At 41.3% G+C, this 18,819-nt stretch overlaps 1 protein-coding gene across 1 annotated transcript in view; it reads left to right on the forward strand.

Moving 5' to 3' along the window:
* Window positions 1-2,414: 2,414 nt before the first annotated feature.
* Window positions 2,415-18,819, forward strand: part of b3glcta (beta 3-glucosyltransferase a) — a 177,640-nt gene continuing 161,235 nt past the window's right edge. The window contains exons 1-3 of the mRNA XM_060826775.1: window positions 2,415-2,535; window positions 10,705-10,760; window positions 12,282-12,321. Coding sequence (XP_060682758.1) covers window positions 2,475-2,535; window positions 10,705-10,760; window positions 12,282-12,321 — 157 coding nt within the window. The 5' untranslated portion in view covers window positions 2,415-2,474. The remainder of the gene's footprint in view (window positions 2,536-10,704; window positions 10,761-12,281; window positions 12,322-18,819) is intronic.

The following is an 18,819-nucleotide window of genomic DNA, read 5'->3' on the forward strand; positions in this document are numbered from 1 at the left end:
CAAGAGCCCTGTTTTTTTTTGGAGCTCAACAACCAGCTCAACCAATTTCAGCTAGGTCATCAATGAATTTCCTCTCATCATAAAAATCAGGGACATTCTCTGCTGATTGTACTTTGTTCAGCACCATTCATGACTCCTCAGAAACTGAAGCAGTCCATGTTCCATCCCCCATGTTCAAATCATAAAGACCTGGGCAATATCCAAGAGTGGGGTGTCAAGTAATATTTGCATAACACAACTGACAGGCAATGACCATCTCCAATGAGAGAATCTGACCATTGCCTCTGGACATTTAATGACATTACCATTGCTGAATTCCTCCATTATCAACATCCTGAAGATTACCATTAACTAGAAACTAACTGGACTAGCCATATAAATATTGTGGCTACAAAAAGGTGAATAATTCATCTCCTGACTCCCCAAGGCCTGTTTCCATCTACAAAGCACAAGTCAGGAGTGTGAAAGAATACTGCTCAGTTGTCCAGATATGTGCAATTCCCACAGCAGTCAAAAAGCTTGATACCAATCAAGACAAAGCAGCCCACTTGATTGAACACATCACCCACTGCGGAGGAGGGATGTTAGGTCAGAGAATCTCCTCGTGGGTCTGCTCCTGGGCCTGGTGAAAATGGCCATCGACAGGTCCAGGCAGCAAGTCGTGGAGGGGGTGGTTATTTGCTTGCCCCTCTTCCGTGGGTATGTCAGAGCCCGGATGTCCCTGGAGAAGGAGCACGCAGTGTCCACCAATATCTTCGAGATTTTCAGGGAAAAGTGGGCACCACAGGGAGTGGAGTGTATTATTTCCCCCTCCAACTCTATTTTGATTTGATCCCTGCCCTCCCCTTACTATCTGATCATGCAGCATTGCCCTCGGAGAAGGGGACTGCTTGTCACTGGCCACTCGGATGTTTCCTTTCTTCCTGGTGGTGGAAATAGAATAAAGATTGGTACACCTGTTGTTTTTCACGGTGTCTCATACCTGCACACACACAACTTGGGTGCTGGGGAAAAATAAGCACTACACAGTCAGTGTTTTAAAAAAAAGAAAGAAAAAAATATATAAAACCAGGTGGGTAATACAAAAAAACCTGGAGATTTAATGTCTCCATAACCAAAATAAAATGAACACCATAGAGTCATAGAAATGTACATCACAGAAACAGACCCTTCAGTCCAACCTGTCCATGCCGACAAGATATCCTAACCCAATCTAGTCCCACCTGCCAGCACCTAGCTCATATCCCTCCAAACCCTTCCTATTCATATACCCATCCAAATGCCTCTTAAATGTTGCAATTGTAACAGCCTCCACTACATTCTCTGGCAGCTAATTCCATACATGTACCACCCTCTGCGTGAAAGAATGCCCCTTAGGTCTCTTTTATATCTTTCCCCTCTCACCCTAAACCTATGCCCTCTAGTTCTGGACTCCCCAGCCCCAGGGAAAAGACTTTGTCTATTTATCCTATCCATGCCCCTCACAATTTTGTAAACCTCCATAAGGTCACCCCTCAGCCTTCGATGTTCCAAGGAAAACAGCCCCAGCCTGTTCAGCCTCTCCCTGTAGCTCAAATCCTCCAACCCTGGCAACATCCTTGTAAATCTATTCTGAACCCTTTCAAGTTTCACAACATCTTTCCGATAGGAAGGAGACCAGAATTGCATGCAATATTCCAACAGTGACCTAACCAATGTCCTGTACAGCCGTAAAATGACCTCCCAACTTCTGTACTCAATTATGGGACCAATAAAGGAAAGCATATCAAACACCTTCTTCACTGTCCTATCTGCCTGTGACTCCACTTTCAAGGAGCTATGAACCTGCACTCCAAGGTCTCTTTGTTCAGCAACACTCCCTAGGACCTTCCCATTAAGTGTATAAGTCCTTCTAAGATTATTCACTCTCTCCACCACTGATGCACAATAATATCAGTGTATATCATCTACAGGATGCATTGCAGTAAGCTCTTAAGACTGCATCTTCCAAGCCCAAGAGCATTAACATTTAGAAGGATAGGAGAGATCTGGGTATGCTACCGTTGCAAGTTCCACACCGAGCCACTCACCATTCTGACTTGCAACTATACCTCAGTTCCTTCACTGTCGCTGGGTAAAAACTCTGGAAGTCTGCCTAATAACACAATGAGCGTCCCTCACGAAATGTACAGTAGCGATTCAAAGAGGTATCGTTCTACCACATTCTCAAGGGCAACACCCAAGTCCCCAAAGTGAAGAAAAGAAAACGTACATTTGTTCTTTTCTTGTGACCATTTTTGGGCAGCCTAAGTTCTGAAACCTCTTTTTCATGGTAATATAGTAACCTCTGTATTGGTATGAAATACACAGTGCAGGGCTGATTGCCCAGGCTCTGGAGGGCGCTCCTACCTTCGAGTTTGCTGTGTGTGACCTGTTTGTGGCGGGTTACTGAAATCTTGCAGACGCTCCGTCTTGGTCGCTGTTCCTTCCCGGAGATGGTGCCTGACAGCTGTTCACTGCTGGCCGTGCGTGCTCAGCTGATCCCTCTGCTCCTCTGTAAGTGCCCTTCCCGCTGTAGGTAGCTGAACACGATGACCGAAACCGCAGGGAGTCAGCGCCCGGGCGCTACCAGCGTTTGTAAAACACAATGAAGATCAAATGCAGGCTGTAGTTCCAGGGGAATCAGGTGGGAAGCTACATTCTCAGGGAACCAGCGTGTTTTAACCCATTTGTCGGCCCCTGACTTGCAATGTGACGGTGGCTGGCGGGGCCTGAAATCAATGGAAGAGCTGGACTTTGGGGCTTATGCATTTCCCAAAACAGGGCCTGAGCCAAGGCGTTGTAAATCGCCGGGTGGGACTTGCCGACTGCATATTTCCAGGGTCTAGTTTGGAGGTTTCAATCACCCCTTCGGCTGTACACGATACAATACCGAGCACAGCTCTAATACACAGCATTGAAGGCACTTCCTCCCAAGATCCGGTTTCTGTTTCCAACTTTTTTAAAAATGCTCTTCAATTAAAGGAGAACAGCTCGGACCGTTGTTAAGCCGATTAAAATGTAACTTGCAAAATTTCGTATTTAGATTTCAATATCGTATTTAGTTTTTTTTGTAAAGTCACTTTTATAGCAACTCTATATTTAATGCACCTCAAAGTCTAGTATGAAGTACGTTGAGACAATTGAGTTACTTTATATTCTATATATGGATCTACGAGTTGGAGCAGAATTGGGACCTTCAGCCCCTCGAACCCATTCCACAATTCAATAATATCTGATCTTCAAAAATCGTTGATGTTGAATTCCACATTTTCAACCATCTTTCTTTATCCACCAAGAATCCGTATACCTCAACCTTACAAACATGCAAAAATCTATCTCCATTGCCCTCTGAGGCAGAGAGTTCCAATCCAACTATCTGAAAGAAAAAGTCCCCCTCAACCCCTTGATCATAGGGTGATCCCTAATTTTAAAACAGTGCCCCTTTGTTCTGGACTCACCCATAACAGGAAACATTCTTTTGTCCACCTCATTAAGTCCATTCAGGTTCTTGTACATTTTAATGAAATCACTTTTCTGTCCAACCTGACTAATCCCACAAAACAACGTGATCATCCCAAGTTTCAATCCAGCAAACTTCTGCTAAACCATCACCACCAATGTATGTACAGACTTCCTTAAAACAAGGGGACCAAAACTCTGCATAGTATTTGAGATGTGGTGTTACCAATGTACTGTATAATTAAAGTATAGCATTCTTCCTTTGATGATCTGTTCTTCTCATAATAAGGGATAACCTTTGTTGCATCATCTTATCAAATACTGTCTGGAAATCCAAAAAGAGTGTATGTTCGAAGCCCCCTCTTTATGCATAGTGCATGTAGCTGCATCAAAGTACTCAGTGAATTGTTTAAACTTGATTTCCTTCTCACAAAACCATGCTGACTCTTCTGATTAACTTGTTCTTCCAATTACCAACAGAATGATCGATTCTTGCTCCTTTCCCACTGCAGCTGTCAAGGTGACCAGTCTGTAGTTTCCTGTTCTCTGCTGCTGTCTTGTTGAATAGTGGAGCTAGACTTTTCCTTTCTCGTTTGATGGAACCTTTCCAGAATCTAGGCAATTTTAAAATTAAAATAAAATCTACTACACCATTCGAAACTTTTTTTTCGATGCTAGGATGAAATCTATCTGGACACAGAGACATGTCAGTTCACATCGCCATCATTTTGCTCAGTATCTCTGATTTCACTAAGTGCCTTTCTCCCTCCACCTCCAGATTTAGCGCTGTGACTGAATTGTTTTATGTTTCCTCAATAATGAAGATAGAAACAAAATATTTGTCAATTTAGTTTGTTATTTCTGTATTATCCACTACTGAATTACCATTCTCCCTGTCTTAGACTTTACACTCTATTTCCCTTTTTCATTCTTGTCAAAACTCTTGCTGTCCATTTTTATATTTATGGCTAGCTTCCTCTCATATTCTAATTTATTTGGTCTTAATTAATCTTTGAGTCATTCTATGCTATTTTTGATATTCTGTCCAATCATTTGACTTACCACTTATTTTTGTGCAATGATAAGCTTTTTCTTTAACATTGATGCTTTCCTTAAAGTTTTCAGTTAACAACAGATGATGGGTTCTCTTAGATTTTTTTATTATATTACTGTCTTATTTTGAGTATTCTGAAATATACCTTCAAATGTCAGTCACTGCTTCACTATTGGTTTGTCTCCTAACCTGGTATTCTCTTGTACTTCAGCTTGTGCAGCTTTCAAGCCCACTTGGTTGCCATTACTTAACTTTAAAATACCAGTCTTGGATACGTTCTTCTCCTTTAGGACGTAAACCTAAAATTCAAGTATATTAACAACACCTCTACCTTGGGCTGCTTTTAATCTGAGTTTCAAGTTGAGAATGTGGTGCTGGAAAAGCACAGCAGGTCAGGCAGCGTCCAAGGAGCAGAAAAATCGTTGTTTCATGATGAAGGGCTTTTGCTCGAAACATTGATTTTCCTGCTCCTCGGATGCTGCCTGACCTGCTGTGCTTTTCCAGCACCGCACTCATGACTCTAATCTCCAGCATCTGCAGTCCTCACTTTCGCCTATTTAATCTGAGGTTGTTAATTAATCATGTCAGAGTACACAATACTAAGCCTACGTACTGTTCAAAGAAAATCTCTCAAAAACATTTTGTAAATACATTTAAAAAAATTTCTAATCAACCTGTTGAGAGATGTTATTACACATTTTTGGAGTATCTGAACCTTTTACTTCCTGGCTCAGAGATAGGGACATTACCGCTTCACCACAAGGAGGGCCGATGCTTTTAGTTAAATAGTGTACTGTTGTTCATCTGCAGTGCTGCTCCAGGACTTACTAAATCTTGAAATTTCTGCGTTTGTGATGAAATACCCATTTACTGTTAACTGTAGCTCACAATGTAACAGGGATTTTTTGCGATCACTCTGCCTCCTATAGACTCAAAATATTAATGCAATGTGTAAATCTTGTATTCTGAAGCAGAGAATTTCAACATTTTTGCTTGTGAAGTCTCTACCCCACAGAACATAGAATTGTATAGCACAGGAATGGGCCCTTTGACCCATGATGTGCTAAACATGATGCCAAGTTAAACCTGAATGGTATCCATCTGCAAATCCTGGCAGGATTTGCACACTTAATGGTAGTGTCCTAAGGAGTGTTTACCAACACCTTCCACCCGACCTCAACTTCACCTGGACCGTCTCAGACTCCTCCCTCCCCTTCCTAGACCTTTCCATTTCTATCTCGGGCAACCAAATCAACACGGACATTTACTATAAACCGACTGACTCCCACAGCTACCTAGACTACACCTCCTCCCACACTGCCCCCTGTAAAAAGCCATCCCATATTCCCAATTCCTTCGTCTCCGCCGCATCTGCTCCCAGGAGGACCAGTTCCAATACCGTACAACCCAGATGGCCTCCTTCAAAGACCGCAATTTCCCCCCAGACGTGATCGACGATGCCCTCCACCGCATCTCCTCCACTTCCCGCTCCTCCGCCCTTCCAACCGCCACCAGGACAGAACCCCACTGGTCCTCACCTACCACTCCACCAACCTCCATATACAGCGTATCATCCGCCGTCATTTCCACCACCTCCAAACGGACCCCACCACCAGGGATATATTTCCCTCCCTTCCCCTATCAGCGTTCCAAAAAGACCACTCCCTCCATGACTCCCTCGTCAGGTCCACACCCCCAACCAACCCAACCTCCACTCCCGGCACCTTCCCCTGCAACCGCAGGAAATGCAAAACTTGCGCCCATATCTCCTCCCTTACTTCTCTCCAAGGCCCCAAGAGATCCTTCCATATCCATCACAAATTCACCTGCACCTCCACACACATCATTTATTGCATCCGCTGCACCTAATGTGGCCTCCTCTATATTGGGGAGACAGGCCTCCTACTTGCGGAACGTTTCATAGAACACCTCTGGAACACCCGGACCAACCAACCCAACCACCCTGTGGCTCAATACTTCAACTCCCCCTCCCACTCCACCAAGGACATAACAACACGACGGTTGGAGGAAGAGCGCCTCATCTTCTGCCTAGGAACCCTCCAACCACAAGGGATGAACTCAGATTTCTCCAGTTTCCTCATTTCCCCTCCCCCAACCTTGTCTCAGTCAAATCCCTCAAACTCAGCACCGCCTTCCTAACCTGCATTCTTCTTCCTGACCCCTCCGCCCCCAACCCACTCCAGCCTATCACCCTCACCTTGACCTCCTTCCACCTATCGCATCTCCATCACCCCTCCCCCAAGTCCCTCCTCCCTACCTTTTATCTTAGCCTGCTGGACACACTTTCTTCATTCCTGAAGAAGGGCTTATGCCCGAAACGTCGAATTTCCTGTTCCTTGGATGCTGCCTGACCTGCTGCGCATTTCCAGCAACACATTTTCAGCTCCTAAGGAGTGTTGCCAAACAAAGAGACCTTGGGGTGCTGGTTATAGTTTCTTGAAGGTGGAGTCACAGGTAGACAGGGTAGAGAATCGGGCATTTGGTATGGCTACCTCCCTATTCATGTACTCATCCAGATGCTTTTTAATTGTAATAGTAATTTTACTGCCTCCACTACTTCCTCTTGTAGCACAATTCATCGTGCACCATCCTCTGCGCGAGAAAGTTATCCATCAGGTCCTTTTGAAAGCAGACACCTCTCACCTTAAACCTATGCTCTCTAGTTTTGGAATCTCTCACCCTTGGAGAAATACCTTAGCTATTCATCCTATCCATGCCCCTCATGATTTTATAAACCCCTGTAAAGTCACCCCTCAGCCTCTTACACTCAAGGGAGAAAAGCCACAGCCTACTCAGCCTCTCCCTATAACTCAAACGCTGCAATCCCGGCAATACCCTTGTAAATCTTTATTGCACCTTCTCAAATTTAACAACATTTTTCCTTTAGGAGGGTGGCCAGAATAATATGCAGTATTCTAAAACTGGCCTCACCAATGTCTTCTACATCCTCAACATGACATTATATCTCTTATTGTCAATGTTCTGACCAGTGATCCTTCCAACATCTTTCTTGCTATTTACAGGTTTTCTCTAACAGAAGTTTACACACTGCCCGCTTACTGATCTTCCAAATTGTTTATTCTTCCTGTGACATAGGGCACCTTGCTGCTTGGCATCAGATTTTTTTTCTCTTTTCCACTTTCTATTTTCTAAAACATCAAACTATTCACCTGAAGATTATTTTTCAAAATGTCTCATTTCAATATATGTAAATGTACATCCAAACAACCCTACACCGCTCTCAGAGCTTAAGTGAAACTAAACTATATTTCTTGACTTATAAATACAAAGCAAACTTAAAGCTATACATAACTGGATCTATATTAGATCCCAAGTTTCCAGATAATAATAAACCATTAATCAAATGTAAGTTACCTTCTGCAGGATAAAAATGGGTAAGATTGGATCTTTTAAATAAAATGACAAATACAGTACAAAGCATTGAATTAGCTTTGTAAGTGAAGTGCTTACTGTTTTTTGATGTGCATGAGGAATAGTGTCACGTTTCCTTTTAAAACCATTGCTTTAAAGTGATCCTCTCAACAATACATTTAGTGGACACCTTTGTCGGCTTATAATGTAACAACTAGTCAGGAATGCTTAATAGTCAATAATCAGCCTTCAGCCAATCTGGGATCACTGGCATAACAAATTCATTTCTAATTTTTTTGGGCTGGTTACTGTAACTCCTTTCTTAAGGCAAATAAACTATTACAATTCATTTGAGCTAGGCCTGTCATAATGTTGTTCAATTAAATTAAATCTCCCCATAATCTTCTCTATTTTAAAATAAACATTTCTCGTCTTTCTAAATTTCATCCTGGCTAAAATCCTCAATTTCTAGCAAATTCCTTGTAAATTATCTCTGTGCCCACTTTTGGGAGGTTACATTGTTCCCTGAAGGTGGCAATGCAGGTCAGTAGAGTGGTTAAGAAGGCATACGGTATGTTTTCCTTCGTTGGACACGGTATTGAATACAAGAGTTGGCAAGTCATGTTACAGTTGTATAAAATTTTGGTTTGGTCACATTTGGAATACTGCATATAGTTCTGGTTGCCACATTACCAAAAGGATGTGAATGCTTGAGAGAGGGTGCAGAGTAGGTTCACCGATATATTGCCTGGCATGGAGGGTGCTAGCTATGAGGAGAAGTTGAGTAGGTGAGAATTATTTTCATTGGAAAGAAGGAGGTTGAGGGGGGGGACTAGATTGAGGCCTACAAAATTATGAGTGGTGTAGACAAGGTGGATAGCAAGAAACTTTTTCCCAGAGTGGAGGACTCAGTTAGTAGGGTCACGAGGTCAAAGTGAGAGGGGAAAGTTTAGGGGAGATATGTGTGGAAACTTCTTCACGCAGAGGGTGGTGGATACCTGGAACGTGTTGCCAGCGGAGGTGGTGGGGGTGGAACAATAGCATCATTTAAGATGTATCTAGACGGATACATGAATAGGCAAGGAGTAAAGGGATACAGATCCTTAGAAAATAACAGGCAGGTTTAGATAGAGGATCTGGATCAGCGCAGTCTTGGAGAGTCAAAGGGCCTGTTCCTGTGCTGTAATGTTCTTTGTTCTTTGTTCTACATTCTTCCTCAATGCGCTGGCTGAAAGTGTATGATTATTTTTAGCAGTCTCACAAATTTAAAGTCCTAACACAAGTGTGAAATAAATTGAAGAGCAGAGAAGGGGATGGATGTGGAAGTTAAATCATACAGATTGCAAGGATAAGTCAAGAATCTAATAAAATGAATGGTGAATTTTGCGTGGTAATTTTCGTCACCTTCATGCTGCTAGTGAAAGAAGCAAAACTTTAAGTGATCATCTTTCTGCCTGGTTTCTTTGCTTTAGTATTGTTCTCAGTGCTATTTGGTGGGTAGCACCTTAGCACCTTATTAACTTGTTTTCCCTCATGCACTGTGTCCAAACAACAGCCCCAGCTACCGTCTCGCTCATGGACTTTTTGCTTTATTTCCCTCCCTCTTTTTCACAACATTTTAATCAAAGTCTGAGATTACAAAGTGACCTCATTCTATTTCATTGTTATTGGATGGTTTCCATTGATTGACAAGGCATCTCAATTCCAATTCTCATTGATTTATTAATATCTTTTTCTTCATATTTTTGACATCTCCTTTAAAGCTTCGGCCATGAGAACCCTGAATCTAGTGTTTGATTGTGTTTTGTAGAACAGACCAATGAGAGTGAATTTGCATGATTCATTTTTTATGGCTGAGCATGAGAGCTCAATCTCTTCAACCTTGTTAGACAGGATGACAGTTTTATGTCTGATTGAAATGTTAGTGTGCAGCATTTTCAAAGTCAGTTTGCAAAAGTCTAAATCTCATAACGTAGGAGACTAAGGTTCGTGCTGAAATGCATTGAAGTATCATTCTAAGATTGAATTGTGTTACAATAGCTATCCTTGATTCAACACTGTACAGTCTATTCTGCTATAACACGGTGCGTAGTTGCGTTCTTGTGCAACCTCATGTTATAGAAGATTGTGCAATAGAAATAATGGGGCCTATGGGAAAAACAGGGTTAGGGACGGATCACCAAAATTATCTATGAAAAGTGAAACAAAAATGGTAGATAGCCTAACACAAGTGATAGCACAGTCTAAGTAAATGTTAAAATCATATATTTTTATGAAATAATACACTAGATTTAATAGTTTAAGGGGTTTCTGAGTTTGCTGAGTTTCAGTACCATATGAAGACAGGGGCAGAGGATCATTATCAGCATCATCATTACTTTCAGGTGCAGTTCTGGGTGCAGGGTTATGACGAGCAGACAATTGATGTCCCAAAAACAAGGTTCCTATTCTTGGATTGCCCTGGAGGGCCTTGTCGAACACTCCAGGAAAAATGTGAAGAGCTGCCTGATCTCCAGCATCTGTAGACCTCACTTTTTACTCAGCTGCCTGATCAACTCAAACATGATCCGTTTTGCTTTCCTTGCTGGTTTTTTTAAAAATGAAAGCTGTCTTCCTTTTATTCTAATGCTTCTAAGAACTACTCAATGTTTTTATTTAAGTGGATAATGTTTTATGACCAAAACCAGTTTTCTTATATATTTTATAGTGTTTTGTATTTTTGTGTAAGCACAGCAAAATGTATTTTCTATCCTAATAGCCCTGTCTTTTTGCTCTAGTATTGGTTTTCAGCTTTGCTTCAAGAGCTGCAAAGGAACAAGACACATCATCACAGGTATGCCATTCCATGTCTAGAATGGTAATAAAGAAACATGACTACATTTAGGGCAGCATTTATTAGCCATCCCTAATTTCCCAGAGGGCAGTTAGGAGTTAGCCACATTGCTGTGGGTCTGGAGTCACATGTAGTCCAGACTAGGTAAGGTTGGCATCCCTAAAAGGGATTAGTGGCCCATGTGGGGTTTTTTTTGACAACAGATTCATAGCCATCCTTTGACTCTTAATTCCAGATCTTCATTGAACTCAAAACTCCATCACCTGCTGTAACAGGATTTGAACCTAACTCCCCAGAGCATTTTTTGCAACTTTGGGTTAACTGCCCACTGATATTACCACTAGGCCATTGGATCTCCAGTTGTATATTTGAGTAGCCCTAATTCCTAATTCTTGTTTTGATGTTGAGAAAGGGGATTAAAGCTTTTGAGAAGATTCTTCTCAGAGCAGTGTGCACATTATGATTGTAAAAGTGAATTTGTGCTTTCAGCATATATTTGTACAATATTATGATAAATGTCTCAAAATGCTCACTTGAAAGATTGTAGTTGCCAGTAGCCATTATTTTCTAATTAAACCATTCTGTATCAAATTGCTTGATTTTCAGAAAGATTTTTTTTCAGTGACATAACCCTTTTACTAATTGTCATGGTGAATGCTGAATTTTTAGCCATTATTCTCTGTTGGGCCAACAACAGTGGGTTGGCTGATTATAAAAGTACATCTAGTTCTGGAGGCATGTCACAATGAATAACCAGAATCTTAATTGCTGCAATTTAGTTTGATTTGTTCTTGATTTGTTAATCTTGTCTTTATTACAATCAGCATTTTGATGACATTTTTGTTTTAACTTGATAATCGTTATCTACAGTCAAGTTGAATAAAACAGAATAATCGTTATTCTTGAAAGCTATTTTTGCATTCTGCCTGTTAGGTGTACTGTGCCACAGTTGCTGTTTTAGTTTTATTTCTAAAGGTGAACAACAGATAGTCTTAAAACAGTTTTCCTACTTCAAAAAGTAATATAGGTCAAAAAATTGACATTGTGTATTTCTAAGGATTATTTTAATTTTATATTATATTTATATTATAGAAAGTTCTTTTTCTGAGTTAACTTGAAATCAGACAAATGGGAAGGCTAGCCATCTTGTCTTTTAGCAGTTATTGGAGATCATAATTGACATAACCTCATTATTAGTATTCCAGAAAACTATAGAAGATGGTAATAAAACAGCTCCAACATTCTTCACATATATTGTCATTCATCCTCTGAGAAGTTGTAAAGATGAATATCAGAACTAGTCCGTAGGATGCTACCTTAAAATTTTGCAGCTAGAGTCTTTGTTGGGAATCAATTGCAAAAGTAATTTTGGGGAAAATTTAACAATTTCCTCCACCTTTAATATTATTTATGCATTTACTTCTTGCAACATTAATTGAACTGAGAAAGTATGTGTTGTTGTGTAAAATACCTGTGCAGCATATGCGCAGTTGTGTTCACTTTCAGAATCTCTCTTTGCAGATATCAAGAGATAGCAGTGAACCACAGAACGCATCTTTAGGTAAGTTACTGAGCAATGATTTTGGGGACTTTCCTTTTCTCAGAATCAGTTTTTGTGATAATTAATTTCAATTCCCTGAACCTTCGATGTGAAAAAGTAAAACAAAATTTCTTCTCCTCAAAGTTTTCTCTCCTCTTGTTCAGAATGTGTCCATGATACCTAAAGTTTGACAAATGTGAGCTACCTTGCTTCAGTGGCTAATGATAAGAGACAAAAAAAACTGCAAATGATGGAATCCAAAGTAAAGGCTGGAAAAGGACAGCAAGGCAGGCCGCATCAGGAGGTGGAGAAATCAACAGTTTGGAAATAACTCTTCTTCAGAAATGGAGGTGGAGGTAGGGGAAGCTGCAGATAAAGAGAGTGGGAGAGGGTTTTGGGTAGTGTGGAATGGTGAGGTAGTGATAGGAGAATACAGGAGGTGGGTTCTACTTTGTCATTGGGAAGAATGAATCCAGATGGTAGCTGGAAGGAAGGGTCGGTAGGTAGAATGAAAGGGTGGAGGCAGAGCTGGAAAAGATATTGGGGGTTGGGGAGAGAGGTTATTTGAAATTGGAGAACTCAGTGTTGAGTCCTTCAGGCTGCAGGCTGCCCAAGCAGAAGATGGGGTGTTGTTCCTCCAATTTATGGTCTGATTCACTGTGGCAATGGAGAAGGTTTGAGGATGGTCTTGTTGGAGAGGGAATAGAAAGGGAAATTGAAATGGACGGTGGCTGGGAGTCAAGTGTGCCCTTACGGGCCTGGCTAAGATGCTTGGTGGAACGTTCCCTAAGCTTATGTTTGGTCTCATTGATATAGAGAAGACCACGTTGTGAGCACATAATACAGTAAACTAGGTTGGAGGAGATTCTGGATTAGTGATGCTGGCAGAGCACAGCAGATCGGGCAGCATCCAAGGAGCAGCGAAATCGACGTTTCGGGCAAAAGCCCTTCATCAGGAATAACCAGGCTGTAGGAGAGGCAGGTGAACCTGTTTCCCCGGAAGGACTGTTTGGGGTCCAGGTTGGAGGTGAGGGGGGTGGTGAACTGGTAGGTTTTGCATCTTTTACAGTTGTAGGGGAAGGTACCGAGGGGATTGGGGAGGGTGGTGTGAGCGAAGGAGTCACGAAGGGAACAGTCTTTGCAGAAGGCTGAGAGGAGTGGGGAGGGGGAAGATATTTTGGGTGGTCGGGTCTAGTTGGAGTTAGCAGATGTGTTTGAGGATGATAAGTGGATACAGAAACTAGTGGGGTGAAAAGTGAGGTCAAGGGGAACGCTGTCTTTATTACATTTAGAGGGTGGGGTTTTGAACAGTGGAGCAGGGAATGGAGGAGGTGCAGTGGAAGACTCTCTGAATGGCAGAGGGTGGAAAAGCATGTTGCTTAAAATAGGTGGACATCTGGCATGTTTGGGAATGGAACGTCTCCTCGTCAGAGCAGATGGAACAGAGACAGAGAAATTGAGAAAACGACATGGAGTTCTTGCAGGATAGTGAGTGGGATGAGGTGTATCCAGGTAGTTATGGGGGTTCGTGGATTTATAGTAAATGTCAGTCCGTAAAATGTTACCGGAGTTGGAAATGGAGAGGTCAAAGAAAGGGAGGGAGCTCTCCAAATTAGACCAAGTGATTTTGAGGGCAGGTTGAAAGTTGTTGGCAAAGTGGCTAATGGTGACATTGTAACATTGAGGCTGATTCTATTCTGTATCAAGAGCAATGCTGCAGCAAGTTTTGCTTGAGACCAGCAGGTGGAGCCTTGGCTGTTATTCCTCACTAACCCCTTGAGATGGTGAAGTTTAGTGTGCGACTGCATTATATTGTTATTCCAAACATTTCCACCCTTTTTGCCTTTTGTTCCACAACATCTTTAGTGTTACTTAAAAAAAACAAATTTTGTCAAAGTTTATTGTCTTCTGTTGCTTTGTACTGCAAAGCAGTAGTGTGTAACAGAAACAAAATTAGAAATTGCTGAAAAAGCTCAGAAGGTCTGGCAGTATCTGTGGAGAGAAATCAGAGTTAACGTTTCAGCTGAATGACCCTTCCTTAGTGTGTAACAGCTCATTTTAGATTTTGCTCGAAGTTTTAAGATACTTTACCTTTCTAGGACGTTCTGAGATAGACTGGAATTTTTAGGATTATGAATGACGCCCTTAGGACTTTGCATTAAGCTTTGAATGATTGTTTTGTCTTTGATTTGGTATTCTTGTAAATTATCTTAATGAGTGCACAATGATACACTAAAATTTGTCCAAAATACTGAAGTTCTGTACCACCAAATATCTTTGGTATTTAAATTCCCCTGTCCTGATTGACTCTTTTGTTTCACCTGATGTTTTTCTCAACAGCATTAAGTGCATAAAATTTTTACCTTTCTTCAGCTCTAAAGATGAATCATATTGAACTCAGTTTCTCTCTCCTTGGATACTGCCAAATCTGCTGAGTTTTTCTACCACTTCCTGTTTGATTTCAGATCTCTAACATCTGCAGAATTTAGCTTTTGTTATGTTGGAAATATATCAACACTCTTTCAGAGAAGTTATACCAAAATTCTGGAACTCCTCAAGTAACAACACTGTAGCTATATCAACACTACGAAAACCACAGCAGTTCAAGAAGGTGGTTCATCATGAGCTTCTCATTGTCATTAGGGATGGGCAGTAAATGCATAAGCTATACATACATCCCACAAAATAATCAAACAAACACCAAAGGCCCTGTGTCAACTGCTCTAAGTTTTATTTTTACAGTGTGGAAACAGGCCCTTCGGACCACTTGTTGTGGACTCAACAAGTCCACACCGACCCGCCGAAGTGCACCCACCCAGATCCATTCCCCTGCACCTAACACTACGGGCAATTTAGCATGGCCAATTCACCTAACTTGCACATTTTTGGACTGTGGGAGGAAACCCACGCAGTCAGGGGAGAATGTGCAAACTCCACACAGTCAGTCGTCTGAGGCAGGAATTGAACCCAGGTCTCTGGCACTGTGAGGCAGTAGTGCTAACTTATAGTTTGATTTTTAGTTATCATTAAAAAGACCAAGGGTTATTCTCTTCTCATTTCTATCTTATACCTCTTGAGCTGTGCAAGAAGCTATAATGGGTGACAGAAATGTATTCATTTTTGCCGAATTTGTGCATTAGTATAGTTGTACTTTTTGCCTTTTTGGCATGTATTTTTAAGTCCATCTTCCCGGATTCTTCCAATGTTCAATGCATCCTTTCAAATGTTTGTTGGGGGTAGGTTGTTCAGCTCTCTCCTCTGATCCTTTTGCAACTGGCTAGCACTCTTACTGTGAAGATGCCAATGCTCAAATTCTTCTCTCTATACCCCAAGCATGAAATTTCAAGTTGACAATAAAATCATGTGAATTGCTAGAGTTAATTTCCCTGCACATCTTGAAATTTCTGGCCTAATATGTGTGAAATTTGTTTTTCCTCCAAAGGACACAACGTCTGAGTTTAATCCAATGTACCCTGGCATTATGAACCTTCTCATTGTCAGAAGATTCTGACCAGTTGCTCATAATATCAAGAGTGAATGCTCAGTTAGTTAGTCCTTCATTGGTTGTCTGTTAGCTCAATTGCTGAAAATGTGTTGCTGGTTAAAGCGCAGCAGGTCAGGCAGCATCCAAGGAACAGGAAATTCGACGTTTCGGGTTAAAGCCCTTCATCAGGAATTGGCCAGATGGCTGGTTTGCAATGCAGAGTGATACTAACAGTATAGGTTCAATTCTTGCACTGACTGAGGCTAACATGAAGGATTTTGTTTCTCAACATGTCCCCTTGCCTGAGGTGTTAAACCACCACCAGTTATCTTTCTCGAATGAGAGAGTAGCTCAATGGTCCAGTTGGACTATGACTACTTAACTTTTACTTTGGATTTTGAGACAGCGTAATATTTGGGATTAATTTCAATTGGTATATGGTCAGTAATGGAAAGGAGGATTTGGTAAATTTTGAAAAGTTGGATACCGACCCTGAGTTACAGAGCATTTGGGAGCAACATCAGCCAGCAGGATTGAACCTTGCTATCATCAATGAAAACACATCTGTGGGAAAGAGTTAACATTGCAGATTGATGACTTTCAAAACAAACTGAGAATATTTAGAAATGGAACAACTTTTAAGTAAGCAAAATTTAGGAGGATGGGAAAAGAACAAAAGGAAAGGTGTGTGAAAGAGTATCAAACGAGAAAATAAATGACACAGGAGTTAGTAGTGTAAAGCCAAAGAGAGCTGTAATGATACACGCAAAACAAAGATGTATCTTGAGGAGGGTGAATGGTGAACCACTGGCATTCAAAAGCAAAAACAAGAGAGAAAAGAGAGAACAGAGAGACTAAAACCTATAAAGAAAAAGAAAACATGATGAGGGCTAGAATTACAGTCTGCAATTGTTGAACTCAATGCTGAGTCCAGAAAGCTGTGAAGGGCCCAAGTGGAAGATACTGTTTCTTGAGCTTGCATTGATCTTCACTGGAACACATCAGAAGGCCAAGGTAAGGGGACATAAAATTAAAACTCAGGTCTGCAACTTCAGTCTTCATTTAGTATTCCCATTGCAGAGAAGGCCACAGGGTTAGTAGTATACTAAAATACAGTATACAATATCGTATACTAAATTAAATCATTGTCTCTCTGAAAGGCATGTTCAGGTCCTTGGACCAAGAGGCTGGAGGACTTTAAAAGCGTGGGTGTTTTGTTGCTGCTACAGAATGAAAAAGGGAAGGTTATTGAGTATCACTGAGAAATTAATAAGGATGTCAATGAGGTAACAGTCCCATTGTAATGCTGAAAGGGGAGTGGAAGAAAATGTATATTTGGTATTGTGTTGGGGGAGGAAGAAATGGTGGTTTATCATCTGTTGAAAATATAGGCTAGTGGAGTGATAGGTGAGTAAAAAGGACACGGGGGTGAGGGAGAGTAAAGGGTGAGAGCAGAAGGGTAGGGAGTGGATTAAACTGGGTCAGTGACCCTGTAAATCATGGGTGGGGAGAAACCTTAATTGTGTAAGAAGTAAGACACATAGGATAGGGTAGGATGGAAAATGCATCATTTAGTAAGATACAACAGAGAGGTTGGGAGAATAGAATAGGGACATTACAGGAAACAGGGTGAAAGGAAGTGTAGTTGCCTTAATTGTGTAAAGCTGCCTGTGGGAGTAGTAGATTCATGACAAATATTTATTGATAACTATAGCCTGAAATGAATACAGAAAAGTCATGGAATGAAAGGCAAGAGTTGGAGTATGGCTAATCTGATAAACCTCAACCCTTGATTTTCCGACTGATTTAAAAATCTGTCTATCTCAGCCCTGAAAATACTTAACCACCCAGCCTAATTTCCACAAATGCGTTATGCTCTGAGAGAAGAAACTCCTTTTCATCTCTGTTTTAAATGGGCGACTGCTTACGCTATGTTTCTGCTGCCAGACACACTCTGAGAAGAAAGCTAAAGTCTCCTAAGAATCTTATATGTTTCAGTAAAGTCACTTATCTTCTAAATTGCAATGAATATTGTTCCAACTTGCTCTATCTCTCCTCGTAAGAAATATCCTCTATGATTAACCCCGTGAAGCTTCTCTGGACTGTTTTCAATGCTAGTGTGTATTTCCTTTGATAAGGGGACCAAATCTATTTACATTATTGTAGGTGCAGTCCACACAACACTGTTTGACTATCAAGATCCATGGTGAGTATTGGACAATGTTGTTAATTGTCATGTTTTGGAAGCCTCCTTTCAGCGAGGGCAGACATTATTAATGAAATTCAATTATATCACAAGTGCACCAGTGCAGCCCTTGGCCATCTAAGGAACAAGCTGTTTTATGACAGAGGCATTGATCCTGGTCCCAAGCTACAATGCAGTAGTGCTTTCTGTATGCATTGAAGACATGGACAGTGTACAAAAGACGCTCATCTCTTTGAGGAATATTACCAGCAATGCCCACAAAATCCTGCAAATCTAATGGTAGGATAGGTGCTCCAGTATTTATGTATTGTCTCAGGCTAATGACCCCAACATTGAGGAATTGGCTACAGTCAATTACATTATCTACATATTTGACACAAAACCTCCAAAAAAGCCACATCCAGCTCTGTTACGACAAGGGGTTATTTGGACGACAGAGAAAACACTTTAAAAATGTCCTCAAATTGTCTCTGAGAATATAACACATCCCCGCCAACTCAAGAGAAACTCTTGCCTAAAACAGCTCAAACTGGAAAAGAGGCCTCCGTGAAGGTGCATCCATTTCGGGTATCTCCAACAGGCCCAGGTGTAAGCCAAGTGCAAGCAGCAGAATGAACTTGTGAAAACCTAAGAATCCCACACACCCGTCTCCTCAAGGACCACCTTTCACAGCTAGGGGCAATGCTTGAAGATGCAATATTGGACTGTTTAGTCATCGCATGATCCACAACTCCAAAGTGGAAGAAAGCCATCCGCAATTTGGAGGAACTGGCTAAAAGAAGAAATCCTACAGCTATCCCAAGCCGAATTTAAATAATGAAATTACGGA

This window comes from Hemiscyllium ocellatum, chromosome 6, assembly GCF_020745735.1.
Source record: "Hemiscyllium ocellatum isolate sHemOce1 chromosome 6, sHemOce1.pat.X.cur, whole genome shotgun sequence".
NCBI lineage: Eukaryota > Metazoa > Chordata > Chondrichthyes > Orectolobiformes > Hemiscylliidae > Hemiscyllium > Hemiscyllium ocellatum.